Source organism: Oncorhynchus tshawytscha, linkage group LG18 (genome assembly GCF_018296145.1).
Source record: "Oncorhynchus tshawytscha isolate Ot180627B linkage group LG18, Otsh_v2.0, whole genome shotgun sequence".
NCBI lineage: Eukaryota > Metazoa > Chordata > Actinopteri > Salmoniformes > Salmonidae > Oncorhynchus > Oncorhynchus tshawytscha.
The window spans coordinates 1,024,809-1,040,802 of NC_056446.1; the positions used below are offsets into that span (position 1 = coordinate 1,024,809).

The 15,994-nt window shown below is 41.8% G+C and overlaps 1 protein-coding gene across 2 annotated transcripts in view; it reads left to right on the plus strand.

Annotated features, from left to right (window-relative positions):
- The window catches only part of LOC112217305 (papilin-like), a 37,260-nt gene that overhangs the window by 15,458 nt on the left and 5,808 nt on the right, over nucleotides 1-15,994 (plus strand). For both annotated transcript variants that reach the window (XM_042300579.1, XM_042300580.1), the window contains exons 7-9: nucleotides 289-591; nucleotides 6,879-7,055; nucleotides 14,590-14,740. In XM_042300579.1, the coding sequence (XP_042156513.1) occupies nucleotides 289-591; nucleotides 6,879-7,055; nucleotides 14,590-14,740 (631 nt within the window). The remainder of the gene's footprint in view (nucleotides 1-288; nucleotides 592-6,878; nucleotides 7,056-14,589; nucleotides 14,741-15,994) is intronic.

The window sequence follows — 15,994 nt, forward strand, 5'->3', positions numbered from 1 at the left end:
TGATTCAGGTCTAGTGTGATTAAGCAAAAATAATAATAGCTAAAGTTAGTGTGTGGAGTAGCTGCCAAAGCTCCATTCTGGGTGTGTACAGGAGGACTTGGTGTGGCTCCTGGTGCAGGGTTGGGGCTGCCATCGGGGGCAGGAGTGTCCCGGGCCTGTCCTGGGGATGGGAGTAGGGAGGATAACCAAAACTAGCATGGGAGCGAGGTTGTGGGGGGGCATATAACTGTGTCATCTGTTCAGGGATGTTGTTTGACCATGTAATCCTCCTATATTTTCCTTCTCTAGGCTGTGAGAAATGGAGAAATCATTGGCATGGACCGCAATGTGGCGCCTGCCACTCCCGCTGCCAACCTCCGCTACCGCGAGCCCCTCACATATGCCTACACATACAGCGCCTGGTCCGAGTGCTCGGCCCCCTGCAACAGTGGCACCCAGCACCGCAGCGTGCAGTGCATGGTGCAGGACTCGATGGCACCCCATGTAGTGGATGACTCTTACTGCGTCTCCCAGCAACTGCCCAGGCCGGAAAGCCAGCAGGCCTGCAACCAGCAGGGATGTGCCGAGTACAGCGTGTCCAGCTTCAGTGTGGTGGGTACCTGGGGGGACCAGTATGGTCGGTATAGTGAGACTGTTACCAGTATTATTACTAGTATGATTATAAGACGAAAGGGTGGCTGTGGAAGTGTGGTGGGTTACCAGTCAGACCTGGGTCGAATACATAATGTATGTCAAATACTTTCAAATACTTTCAGTTGCAATGGATTTAGTTTAGCCGGTACCAATGGAATAGTCCCAAAAGTACATACTCCAAACTAATTCAAGGATATCTAGTCTCAAATACTTTCATGTATTTGACACAGGTCTGGTCCCAGTCTGGTCAATAGAGGGGCCTGAAATGACGTATATGCTTTCTAAATATAGTATAATCAAATTATAAATCCACTAACTATAAGATTTCACCTTCCTTATAACTGAAAAATACATATTTGCATGTTTAGTGTTAGAGAAAATGTACATATTTTCTTAAGGTCCCTCTTGATCAAAACATCTGATCCCACCGCTGTGAACGCTACACTGAGGTCTAGTTTGGCTTCCTGAACTCGCTAGGAACACATCTTTCATTTCATATTATACTTATCCATCAATGACAAACAGAAAGATTTTTTTGTTGTTTAAAATCTAATAACATTTATTTTATTTATGGCTATAAATCGATCTCTGAATATGCTATAATGATCAAGCCACTCTCTCCTGCTGTGTTAAGATGTAAGGATTTGTCTGTGGCTGTGACATGGGGTTCAATCAGGAGTTGATGGACAGTCTCAAGTAGTTTCCCAGCCTCAAGTAGTTTCAGATTTCACATCCTACATCACACAGACGAACAAAATATATTACTGTGGTTGTTGCAATCAGGGCTATTGCTCAATGCAGGCCATTTCCATCTACAGTGTCCACACATCAATTTATACGCCAGAATGTCAGTCGGAACCGGTACCAGAACCACGGAAAATATTGTATGCTACAGATTGGAAAATAAATCAAATGTGACTCTGGATGACAACATAATGATGTTTGCTTCCAACATTAGGGCTGTTTTCCTAAAGAATATCAATCCGCTTCGTGTTTTGTTTCCTTACCACGATACTACCAAGTATCGCAATAATGGTATTGTTCCACCAAGCCAGTAAAAAAAGGCATATTACACCCTGTTGTGATAATTGTCTTGTTTGCACTATAACCCATTCGTTCATACGCCACCTTGATATACAATAAGGCAAAGACAAGAAAAAGACATCAGTCACACAGTGGCGGAATGAATTCAACTAGACATACATTTGTTTCATAACAAAACCGGAAGGGCAAAATCTGTCCTGTGAAGTCAACAAAGCAAATAAATATTGCATGTAACAAACAGTTACATGGCCTACAGCATGGTCAAGCAAGTTAATGTTTCTGCCATTTTACTAAACAACTTCCTTTTTTAGAACCATGGAGTTAAGCAAGTCAGCACAAAGGAAACAGGAGCATTGCCTCTGCTATTCCAGCACCATTTCCTCTTAAACATTGAAACATCATCAAATCAACAAGGTTGTATGCAATGTATGCTTAGTTTAATACAGTGAAAACAAACTTAAATATCCCAAAAACTATTTAGTCCAATCAACAAACTATACTGGAAACAATAAAACACTATGAAAAATCAGGGAAACCTGGCCTGGTATTCAAAGCTGATTTTGAAAAGACTTTTGATAAAAAAGTATGACTGGAATTTGTATATAAATGCCTGGAATATTTACATTTTAGAGAATCTCTTATACAATGTGTTAAAGTTATGTATAGTAATCTTAGGTGTAAAATAGTAAATAATGGATACTTCTCAGAAACTATTAAACTGTCAAGAGGAGTAAAACAAGGCTGTCCCCTATCAGTATATTTATTTATAATGGCCATCGAAATGTTAGCTATAATATCAACAATAATATCAAGCGGCTAGAAATCCAGGGTTTAAAAGGTGTCATTGTATACTGAGGATTCATGTTGTTTTCTTTTTTTATATCCACAATATGGATCCTTTCACAGCCTTTTTTCCGAACCTCTCTGGAATACAACTAAATCATGACACGTGTACTATATTATGTTTTGGATCACAAAAAAGTAACTTTTACCTTACCATGTAGTTTACCAATAAAATGGTCTGAAGGTGATGCGGACACACTCGGTATTCATATCCTGAATATGATCACACCACAATACATTTTTATAGGAAACAAAAATCACCCTGATTAACTCTAGCCATATCCCAGTTTACCTATTTATTTATGGCCTTGCCTACACCTAGCGAAAAATATGACATTTTAATTTGGAATGTCAAGCCAGACAAAATTGAATGTATTTATATAATGAATATTAATTCAGAGGGCAGAAATGATTCAACATTAAAGCATTAGTCCTCTCACTAAAGGCTTCAATCTCACCCCATATTCAGATTACAGCAATAAAAAGTTGGTTGCAATTTCAGTTTAATCCACCAGAAAAGACAGAACAAATAATACTACAAATACTATAGTTCAAATATACACTACTGTACAAAAGTTACTTAGAAATGTCCTTGTTTTGACAGAAAAGGTTTTTTCCATTAAAATAACATAAAATTGATCAGAAATACAGTGTAGACATTGTTAATGTTGTAAATGACTGTTGTAGCTGGAAACGACTGATTTTTTATGGAATATCTGCATAGTGTACAGAGGCCCATTATCAGCAACCATCACTCCTGTGATCCAATGGCACATTGTGTTAGCTAATCCAAGTTTAGCATTTTAAAAGGCTAATTGATCATTAGAAAACCCTTTTGCAATTATGAATGCTTTTAAGAATATAGATATTTATTACTTTCCAAATAAAATGTATTTCCATGGAAATACATGGGTAGCCATGAGAAAGACCCCCCTCAAAGCGACTATCGCTTTGGGGCGCAATCGGGTGATGTAGGCTTGTACCCCCTCTTTGTGTGTGGTTACAGTAGGCAAACGTATGTTAATGGTTTTTGGAACAGCAGTAACATCAGGCAGGATTTAGGCTACCAACTGCCTAGCCAGTTGTAGCTCAAGCTTGGGTGCAATGATCACGTTCCCGGCCTGGCTGACTGTGTGGATTCTCATTGATTTAACGTTACGTTAACCTACATGTTACACTAGCAAAGTTATAAATTATATAACGTTAGCTGTCGGCTATATTAGCCATGAATTACCATTCTTTGTGCAGCTTCAAATGTCAAACAAAGTTGGAAGTTGTTGCACCTCCGTCTGTAATCTTCTTCCCGCATCTTTTGCAAGTTGCAACCATTTTTTTTGTTGATACAGCGTAGTCTTTATTTCCAAAAATAATAATTTTGGGTAACATCTTTCCAAGGGCTCCATCTGAATTCACCCACCGACGTTCCTCTGCACTGCCACATGCAACTTTTTCCCAGCTGGCACAATTTGATTGGCTGTTGTCCGATTCAAACTGTAATCTGTTAAATGAAGAGTTGATGCGCTGCCCACTTTTTTAATAGCATATTTTTTTATATTTGGGCTTGTGGAGGGTATCAAGTCAGTTCGAGTCACGAGTCACTGGTGTTAAAGTGAAAGTCGAGTTGCAAGTCATCATATTTGTCATGTGACTCGAGTCCACACCTCTGGCTTGTAGTAACCAATTTCTTTTTAAACAAATACAAATATATTTCGGGTCCTTCAAAGTAGCTACAGTGGGGCAAAAAAGTATTTAGTCAGCCACCAATTCTGCAAGTTCTCCCACTTAAAAAGATAAGAGAGGCCTGCAATTTTCATCATAGGTACACTTCAACTATGACAGACAAAATGAGAAAAAATATCCAGAAAATCACATTGTAGGATTTTTAATGAATTTATTTGCAAATTATGCATCTTACCAAAAAGTTATATTTTGGTTTCATCTGACCATATGACATTCTCCCAATCTTCTTCTGGATCATCCAAAGGCTCTCTAGCAAACTTCAGACGGGCCTGGTCATGTACTGGCTTAAGCAAGGGGACACGTCTGGCACTGCAGGATTTGAGTCCCTGGCGGCGTAGTGTGTTACTGATGGTAGGCTTTGTTAATTTGGTCCCAGCTCTCTGCAGGTCATTCACTAGGTCCCCCGTGTGGTTCTGGGATTTTTGCTCACCGTTCTTGTGATCATTTTGACCCCACGGGGTGAGATCTTGCGTGGAGCCCCAGATCGAGGGAGATTATCAGTGGTCTTGTATGTCTTCCATTTCCTAATAATTGCTCCCACAGTTGATTTCTTCAAACCAAGCTGCTTACCTATTGCAGATTCAGTCTTCCCAGCCTGGTGCAGGTCTACAATTTTGTTTCTGGTGTCCTTTGACAGCTCTTTGGTCTTGGCCATAGTGGAGTTTGGAGTGTGACTGTTTGAGTTTGTGGACAGGTGTCTTTTATACTGATAACAAGTTCAAACAGGTGCCATTAATACAGGTAATGAGTGGGGGACAGAGGAGCCTCTTAAAGACGAAGTTGCAGCTCTGTGAGAGCCAGAAATCTTGCTTGTTTGTAGGTGACCAAATACTTATTTTCCACCATAATTTGCAAATAAATTCATTAAAAATCCTACAATGTGATTTTCTGGATTTTTTTCTTCTCATTTTGTCTGTCATAGTTGAAGTGTACTTTTCCTTCATTCTGAAGTCCAACTCATCCCAAACCATCTCAATTGGATTGAAGTCGGGTGATTGTTTAGGCCAGGTCATCTGATGCAGCACTCCATCACTCTCCTTTTTGTTTAATTAGCCCTTACACAGCCTGGAGGTGTGTTGGGTCATTGCCCTGTTGAAAAACAAATGATAGTCACACTAAGCGCAAACCAGATGGGATGGCATATCGCTGCAGAATGATTGGGTAGCCATGCTGGTTAAGTGTGCCTTGAATTCTAAATAAATCACTGACAGTGTTACCAGCAAAGCAACCTCACACCATCACACCTCCTCCTCCATGCTTCACGGTGGGAACCACACGCGTCTCACAAAGACAAATGGTTAAGAAGGAAAGAAATTCCACAAGGCATACCTGTTAATTGAATACATGAAGCTGGTTGAGAGAGTGTCAAGAGTGTGCAAAGCTGTCAAAGGCAAAAGGTGCCTAACTTAAGGAATCTAAAATACACTTTTTTGGTTACTACGTGATCTCATGTGTGTTATTTCATAGTTTTGGTGTCTTCACTATTATTCTACAATGCAGAAAATAGTAAAAGAAAGAAAGAAAAACCTTTTAATGAGTAGATGTCCAAACTTTTTACTGGTATTGTCTCTATGGGGGATTGGAAATGATGCAGACAAATACATTGATATTAAAGCTGATATACCCCTTACAAAAATTGGTCCAATCAATGTGGCTGTCAGCGGTACTGATTTCTGTCTCTCTCTCTGTGTGTGAGAGAGAGTGCATAGACTAGATGAAAGCCGATGTTCATGGGTCTGTTCATGGGTCTGTCATACAGTACGCTTTTTTGTCATACTTGTTGTCATACTTAGGCTTGCTAGCCTAAGTTCCTCGCATGGGCAACAATGAATCAGCTAAGTTAGCTAGATAACATGAGCCTACATATTACATTTCAATCGTCTCAGTGGCACAATATATGAATTCATGATTAGATTCGCCGTCAAAATCATTGGCCTGTACAGAGTGTTAAGTCAAAACCACAAGTCCAAATCCCCATCTCCATCCATGATTTAAGAAAAGGCTGATTTAGTAAGCTAGCTTCTGCAGGACAACACAAGCTGATCAGAAACACGTTTCTGACAATGACGTTTTGCTTTGGATGTGATTTGATTGGTGTGAAACCAAATCCAAACGGGCCTCTCTTGGGGTGTTTTGCTGCATCAGGACAACCCACAGTTGAGCTCAGCTCAACGCTGATTGGCTAAATGCTTGCTGGTATCAATCAAAAGGTACGGCGACAACGTCATACTCTTTTGATCCAGACAGCATCAGATACAAGGGCTACACATACTGAAACAGAGGGGCGCTGTTTCCCTTGTTCAGATGATTTCTCCGGTGAGATTGAGAGACTTTGAAAACACAGAGATAAAAGATACATTTTCATTGGTGAAATATTTGGGGAAGCCTGGCTTTCCATGGAAACCATGAATACACGCCACTGCTCGTTTGAATCCCTGAGCCGACAAGGTGCAAAATCTGTCAATGTGCCCTTAAGCAAGGCTCTTAACTCTAATTTCTCCAATGTAAGTTGCTCTAGATAAGCGCGTCTGCTAAATTATTAAAATGTCAAATGTAAGATTGAGCCATTGATCTTGTTTTGATGCCAAGTTTCCCTATTATATATTTCCCATTCCCAGTGTTCGGTGACCTGTGGGGACGGCCAGCAGACCAGGGAGGTGGTTTGCGTGGGGGCAGGAGGGGAGCGCTTTGGGGACCAAGCCTGCAGTGGTCTGGTACGCCCACCTGCAGTCCAGGCCTGCCGCAAGCCAGCCTGCCACATCCACATCAGCTGGCACGTCCATGACTTCGGACTGGTAACAGAGAGATACATTTAGTTGTTTGTTAAATTGTTCCACATTGTTGCTTTGGCAATATATACAATTAATTTTGTCATGTCAACAAAGCATTTTGAATTGGAGAGGGATGTTCGACCTCATACTATACCAGAGGAGGCTGGTGAGAGGAGCTATAGGAGGATGGACTCATTGTAATGGCTGGAATCAATGGAACAGCGTCAAATGTGGTTTCCATATGTTTGATACCATTCCACTTACTCCATTCCGGCCATTACAATGAGCCTGTCCTCCTATAGCTCCTCCCACCAGCCTCCTCTGTACTAAACCCTTATGTAGCATCTCTGTAACAGAGACACAGGAATACAAAACAGGAGTAGTCTAAACATGAAACCATACCACCTAATGGGTGATAAAACAGAGTGCTAGATAAAGTGGAAGTAATCAGGGAGTGATAAGGTCCAGGTGTGCCTCATGATTGGGTGCAGGTGTGCGTAATTGTGGTTGACAGGCGTGCTTAATGATGGGGTTGCCAGGACAGGTGGTAAGTAGACAGGCGACGTCAAATACCAAAGCGGGAGTAGACGTGACAGTAGTACCCCCCACATACGGCTCCAGTCGCAGGATGATGGCGGCCATGGGGACTGCCCCGAGGGCAAGGAGTGGGCTGGTCTGGTCAGTGAAGGTGGAAATCTGAGAGGATGTTGGGATCTAGAATGTCGTCCCCCGGAACCCAACACCACTCCTCTGGATTGTACCCCTCCCAGTCTACCAGGTACTGGAGCCTACCCTCACCATGTCAGGAGTCCAGGAGGGATCTGACAGCATAAGCGGGGCTTCCAGGGAAGGTGAGTCGTGGGGGATGGAATCAGCCAGGGAGCCAGGAACCACCGGCCTGAGGGAAACGTGAAAAGTGGGTGAGATCCAATAGTTAGTGGGAAGCTGTAATCTGTATGTTACCTCATTGACCCTCCGGAGAACTTTGAATGGCCCCACAAACCGAGGGCTCAGCTTCCGGCAGGGCAGGAAGAGCAGGAGGTTCCTGGTGGAGCAAGATGTGATCACCAGGATGGAACACAGGCGCCTCACTGCGGTGACGATCCACCTGCTCCTTCCAGCGGAGGACGGCGCATTGGAGCCTCATGTGAGCAGCGGGGTGAAGTTGAATCTGGTAAAGAAAGGGGTCCTTCTTGCTTGGCACGGGTTCAGCCGCCTCGCTTTCCATATGAACTCCAGGTTCCGATGGTCGGGGAGGATGAGAAATGTGTCCGTGGCGCCCTTCAACCAGTATTTCCTCTCCTCTAATGCCAACTTCACCGCAAGGAGGTCCCGATCACAGACCATGGTTCCTTTCTGCAAGAAACACTTTTTTAGAGTAGTATGCACATGGATACAATTTTTGTGGATTACATTGAAGTTGTGACAAGATGGCCCCCACACACACTTCTGGGGCGTCTACCTCCACCATGAATGGAAGCGTAGGATCTGGGTGGTGAAACAGTGCAGAGGTGAAACGCCCCTTCACTAGACGGAAGGCCTCATCGGCTGCAGAATCCCACACCAATTTACGGGTACAACCTTTGAGGGGACTCCAAAAACCGTTGTAGTCCCTTTATGGTGGTTGGGACTGGCCATGACCTGACTGCAGCTACCTTCCTCTCCTCCAAAACCACTCTCTGCAGGCTGATCCTATATCCCAAGATGGAGACGGCAGCTTGAGGAAGCTAACATTTCTCCGCTTTGACATACAGTTGGTTCTCCAGGAGGCGTTTCAGGACTACCCGGACGATACAGTGCCTTGCGAAAGTATTCGGCCCCCTTGAACTTTGCGACCTTTTGCCACATTTCAGGCTTCAAACATAAAGATATAAAACTGTATTTTTTTGTGAAGAATCAACAACAAGTGGGACACAATCATGAAGTGGAACGTCATTTATTGGATATTTCAAACTTTTTTAACAAATCAAAAACTGAAAAATTGGGCGCGCAAAATTATTCAGCCCCCTTAAGTTAATACTTTGTAGCGCCATCTTTTGCTGCGATTACAGCTGTAAGTCGCTTGGGGTATGTCTCTATCAGTTTTGCACATCGAGAGACTGAAATCTTTTCCCATTCCTCCTTGCAAAACAGCTCGAGCTCTGAGGTTGGATGGAGAGGATTTGTGAACAGCAGTTTTCAGTTCTTTCCACAGATTCTCAATTGGATTCAGGTCTGGACTTTGACTTGGCCATTCTAACACCTGGATATTTTTATTTTTGAACCATTCCATTGTAGATTTTGCTTTATGTTTTGGATCATTGTCTTGTTGGAAGACAAATCTCCATCCCAGTCTCAGGTCTTTTGCATACTCCATCAGGTTTTCTTCCAGAATGGTCCTGTATTTGGCTCCATCCATCTTCCCATCAATTTTAACCATCTTCCCTGTCCCTGCTGAAGAAAAGCAGGCCCAAACCATGATGCTGCCACCACCATGTTTGACAGTGGGGATGGTGTGTTCAGGGTGATGAGCTGTGTTGCTTTTACGCCAAACATAACATTTTGCATTGTTGCCAAAAAGTTCAATTTTGGTTTCATCTGACCAGAGCACCTTCTTCCACATGTTTGGTGTGTCTCCCAGGTGGCTTGTGGCAAACTTTAAACGACACGTTTTATGGATATCTTTAACCTCTTGATCCTACTTGAGACGCAGACGTCCCACCTAGAGCTCTGGAAATGCAAATGCGCTACGCTACACGCTAATAGTATTAGTTAAAACGCAAACGTTCATTAAAATACACATGCTTGGTATTGAAATAAAGCTACAGTCGTTGTGAATCTAGCCACCGAGTCAGATTTTTAAAATGCTTTTCGGCGAAAGCATGAGAAGCTATTATCTGATAGCATGCAACACCCCAAAAGACCCGTAGGGGATGTAAACAAAAGAATTAGCATAGTCGGCGCTACACAAACCGCACAATAAAATATAAAACATTCATTACCTTTGACCATCTTCTTTCTTGGCACACCTTGATGTCCCATAATCAATACTGGGTCTTTTTTTGGATTAAATCGGTCCATATATAGCCTAGATATCGATCTATGAAGACTGTGTGATAAACGGAAAAAAAGTAGCGTTTCATAACGTAACGTCATTTTTTAAAAGTTAAAAAGTCGATGATAAACTTTCACAAAACACTTCGAAATACCTTTCTAATGCAACTTTAGGTATTACTACACGTTAATAAGCTATAAAAATCATCAGGAGGCGATGTAAATTCGATAGCTGGTCGTGTGGAAAAAATGTCCGGAAAAACACAGAGACAATGCCTCAGGTTGGTGGTCGGAGGGAATCGGTTCCCTTTGGTCGGATCTACCAAGAATCAAATCAGAATCAAATGAGAAGACTCTATACATCCTGTGGAAGCTGTAGGTACTGCAAGCTCGGCCTCATTTAATACGGTTCACCTTTAACAATCCATGGAAGTGGCGCATGGATACTTTTTTCCATCTCCAGTGATCAGATTTTCCTGCGCTTTTCGATGAAACAGACGTTCTGTTATAGTCACAGCCGTGATTTAAACAGTTTTGGAAACGTCTGAGTGTTTTCTATCCACACATACTAATCATATGCATATACTATATTCCTGGCCTGAGTAGCAGGACGCCAAAATGTTGCGCGATTTTTAACAGAATTTCCGAAAAAGTAGGGGGGAGGCTTAACAGGTTTTAAGAAATGGCTTTCTTCTTGCCACTCTTCCATAAAGGCCAGATTTGTGCAATATACGACTGATTGTTGTCCTATGGACAGAGTCTCCCACCTCAGCTGTAGATCTCTGCAGTTCATCCAGAGTGATCATGGGCCTCTTGGCTGCATCTCTGATCAGTCTTCTCCTTGTATGAGCTGAAAGTTTAGAGGGACGGCTAGGTCTTGGTAGATTTGCAGTGGTCTGATGCTCCTTCCATTTCAATATTATCGCTTGCACAGTGCTCCTTGGGATGTTTAAAGCTTGGGAAATCTTTTTGTATCCAAATCCGGCTTTAAACTTCTTCACAACAGTATCTCGGACCTGGTGTGTTCCTTGTTCTTCATGATGCTCTCTGCGCTTTTAACGGACCTCTGAGACTATCACGGTGCAGGTGCATTTATACGGAGACTTGATTACACACAGGTGGATTGTATTTATCATCATTAGTCATTTAGGTCAACATTGGATCATTCAGAGATCCTCACTGAACTTCTGGAGAGAGTTTGCTGCACTGAAAGTAAAGGGGCTGAATAATTTAGCACGCCCAATTTTTCAGTTTTTGATTTGTTAAAAAAGTTTGAAAATCCAATAAATGTCATTCCACTTCATGATTGTGTCCCACTTGTTGTTGATTCTTCACAAAAAAATACAGTTTTATATCTTTATGTTTGAAGCCTGAAATGTGGCAAAAGGTCGCAAAGTTCAAGGGGGCCGAATACTTTCGCAAGGCACTGTATGCTCCTCCAAGGTGGCCAAGTAGATCAGGATATCACTGATATACACAACCACCTAACGCCCAAGCATTTCTCAAAACACGTCATTCTCTAATGCCTGGAACACTGACGGAGCATTTGCTTATCCATAAGGCATCTCTAAGTACTCATAGTGCCCAGATATCATGCTGAAGGCCGTCTTCCATTCATCCCCCTCCCGGATGCGGATCAAATTGTAGGCATTCTGCAGGTCCAGCTTGGTGAAAAAATAATAAAAAACAGGCCCCACAGAGCTGTTTAATGGCGGCCGACACCAACGGGAGGGGGTAGCGGTTCTTGGTGGTGATGGCATTGAGACCTCTGTAGTCAATACATGGACGAAGACCCCCCTCCTTATTGGCCACGAAGAAGACACCTGCTGACGCAGGGGAAATGGATGGGCAGATGAAACACTGTTGGAGAGCCTCCTGGATGTTGTTTTCCTCCATAGCCTTGATTTCAACCACTGATGGGGGGTAGATGCGGCTGCGCAAAGGCGCATAGTCTGTTAGCAGGTCGATGGCACAGTCCCAGGGGCAATGAGGAGGGAGACAGGTGGCATGGGGCTTGGGAAAGACCTCCCAGAGATCCTGGTAAACCTCCGGGATGTCGGCCTGAAGAGCAACCACCAGGGTCACGGCCCAGGCCGTGATCGCCATTCTCAACCAGGAGATGGTGGGGTCGTGGCGTTGGAGCCACAAGATTCTGAGGATGACTTTGTGTATGGGTGCCTGGATGATGAGGAAGGGAAGGTTTTCTTGGTACATGGGGTCCAAAGGGTGATGGTGAGTGGTCCTGTGATATGTGTCCAAGATCCCAGTGGTCAGTTATCCTGTTTGGCATAGGGGGCAGCATTTTCACATTCGGATAAAAAGCGTGCCCAGAGTAAACTTCGTGCTACTCTCTCCCAGAAGCTAATATATGCATATTATTAGTAGTATTGGATAGAAAACATTTGACATTTCTAAAATTGTTTGAATGATGTCTGTGAGTATAACAGAACTCATATAGCAGGTGAAAACCTGAGAAAAATCCAACCAGGAAGTGGGAAATCTGAGGTTTGTAGTTTTTCAACTCATTGCCTATTGAATATACAGTGTCTATGGGGTCATATTGCACTTCCTAAGGCTTCCACGAGATGACAACAGACTTTAGAACCTTGTTTGAGGCTTCTACTGTGACGTGGGGGAGAATGAGAGCTGAATCAGCCATGAGCTGATCATGCGTGCACACAGCCACTTTAATAATGGAAATTGATGTAAAAATATATCACTATCCACTTTAAACGATGCTACTTAATATAATGTTTACATACCCTACATTATTCATCTCATACAGTGAGGCAAAAAAGTATTTAGTCAGCCACCAATTGTGCAAGTTCTCCCACTTAAAAAGATGAGGCCTGTAATTTTCATCATAGGTACACTTCAACTATGACAGACAAAATTAGAAAAAAAAAATCCAGAAAATCACATTGTAGGATTTTTTATACATTTTTTTGTGGCTCCTCTCTTTGGCTGGAAAATGGCTGTGTGTTTTTGTGACTAGGCTCTGACCTAACATAATCATATGGTGTGCTTTCGCTGTAAAGTCTTTTTGAAATTGTACACGATGGGTAGATTAACTAGATGTTAAGCTTTAATTTGGTGTATATCACTTCTAAATGTATGAAAGTTACATATTTCTAAAAAAATGTTTTGGATTTTAGCGCACTGCCTTTTCAGCGTAAAACCTCTCTGGGATAGGGGGATGCAAATGTCCCACTTGGCCAATTGCCAGGGAAAATGCAGAGCGCCAGATTCAAATAAAATACTATAATATTCAAACTTTCATTAAATCGCACATGCAGGATAGCAAATTAAAGCTACACTCATTGTGAATCCAGCCAACATGTCCGATTTCAAAAATACTTTTCGGCGAAAGCATAAAAAGCTATTATCTGATGATAGCGCAGCAGTAAACAAAGAGTAGCATATTTCAACCCTGCAGGCTACACAAAACGCAGAAATAAAATATAAAACATCCCTTACCTTTGACGAGCTTCTTTTGTTGGCACTCCAATATGTCCCATAAACATCACAATTGGTCCTTTTGTTCGATTAATTCCGTCCATATATATCCAAAATGTCCATTTATTTGGCGTGTTTGATCCCAAAAAAATGCTTCCAATTTGCGCAAAGTTACTACAAAATATCCCAAAAGTTACCTGTAAACTTTGCCAAAACATTTCAAACTACTTTTGTAATACAACTTTAGGTATTTTTAAACGTTAATAATATATCAAATTGAAGACGGGTCTATCTGTTTTCAATAGAGGACGAGAGGAAACTGTCGCTACTTTTCAAGTCTTGGTCAACTCTCAACAGCGTTACCCAGTTCCAAGATGGCCGTACTTCTTCATTGCACAAAGGAATAACCTCAACCAAATTCCAAAGACTGGTGATATCCATTGAAAGCGGTAGGAACTGCAAACAAGTCCCTAAGAAATATTGTTTCCCCATGAGAACCCACTGAACAGATAGAGACCTAAAAAAAAAAAAAAAATCTGAACGTTAGTCCTCGGGGTTTTGCCTGCTACACAAGTTCTGTTATACTCACAGACATGATTCAAACAGTTTTAGAAACTTCAGAGTGTTTTCTATCCAAACCAAATATCTTATATTATTGGCATGAGTAACAGGAAGTTGAAATTGGGCACGCTATTTATCCAAAGGTTGAAAATGCTGCCCCCTATGCCAAAGAGGTTTTAATAGGAAAGACCATGGAGTGAATACAAAAACAGGAATAGCATCTAAACATGAAAACAAGAAACAATACTACCAAATGGGTGACACAACGGAGTGCTAGATGAAGGGGAAGTAATCAGGGTAGTGATGAATTCCAGGTGTGCTTCATGATGGGGCACAGGTGTGCGTAATGATTGTTGCCAGATGTTCGTAATGATGGTTTGCCAGGACAGGTGGTTAGTAGACCGGCGATGTCCTACAATTTTCTCTTATCCTTTCTACTTCTGTGTAAATATATATATCATGCTCTCTCTGTCCTCTCTTTCTCTGCTCTCTCTCTTCCTCCCTATAGTGCTCTAGGAATTGTGGTGGAGGGGTGCGGGAGAGGAGGGTAATGTGTATGGACACAGACCAGAACCCATATGAGGAAGACAGGTGCACCCCCCACCCTAAACCTGCTACTGTGGAGCACTGTAACACCCAGGCCTGCCATGAAGCCCAAAGTGAGTCAAATTCCAGTGTGTGTGTGTGTCTATATACACTACCATTCAAAAGTTGTGTCACTTACAAATGTCTTTGTTTTTTAAAGTAAAGCAAAAAAAGTCAATTAAAATAACATCAAATTGACCAGAAATACTGTGTAGACATTATTAATGTTATAAATTACTATTGTAGCTGGAAACACTTGATTTTTTTAATAGAATATCTACATGGGTGTAGGGACCTGGAACACAGGCCACTCCTATGTTCCAGTGGCACGTTGTGTTAGCTAATCAAAGTTGATCATTTTAAAAAGCTAATTGATCATTAGAAAACCCTTTTGCAATTATGTTAGTACAGCTGAAAACTGCTGTTCTGTTTAAAGAAGCAATAAAACTGGCCTTCTTTAGACTAGTTGAGTATCTGCAGCATCAGCATTTGTGGGTTCAATTACAGGCTCAAAATGGCCAGAAACAAAGACCTTTCTTCTGAAACTCGTCAGTCTATTCATGTTCTGAAAAATGAAGGCTATGCCATGCGAGAAATTGCCAAGAAACTGAAGATCTCATACAACGCGGTGTACTACTCCCTTCACAGAACAGCGCAAACTGTCTCTAACCAGAATAGAAAGAAGAGTGAGAGGCCCCGGTGCACAACTGAGCAAGAGGACAAGTACATTAGAGTGTCTAGTTTGAGAAACAGATGCCTCACAAGTCCTCAACTGGCAGCTTCATTAAATATTACCCGCAAAACACCAGTCTCAATATCAACATTGAAAAGGCGACTCCGGAATGCTGGCCTTCTAGAAAGAGTTGCAAAGAAAAGGCCATATCTCAGAATGGCCAATAAAAAGAAAAGATTAAGATGGGCAAAAGAACAGACACTGGACAGAGATATGGCTTTTCTTTGCAACTCTGCCTACAAGGCCAGCATCCCAGAGTCGAATGAGAGTGTGCAAAGATGTCATCAAGGCAAAAGATGGCTACTTTGAATAATCTAAAATATATTTTGATATGTTTAACACTTTTTTGGTGACTACATGATTTCATATGTGCTATTTCATAGCTTTGATGTCTTCACTATTATTCTACAATGTAGAAAATAGTCAAATCTTTGAATGAGTGGGTGTCCAAACTTTTGCCTGGTACTGTATATACATACATACATACATACATACTGGAAACAAATAAACAACTTGTAAAGTGTTTTTAATGAGCTGAAATAAAAGATCACTGAAATGTTTTATATACACCAAAATCTTATTTCTCTCAAATTTT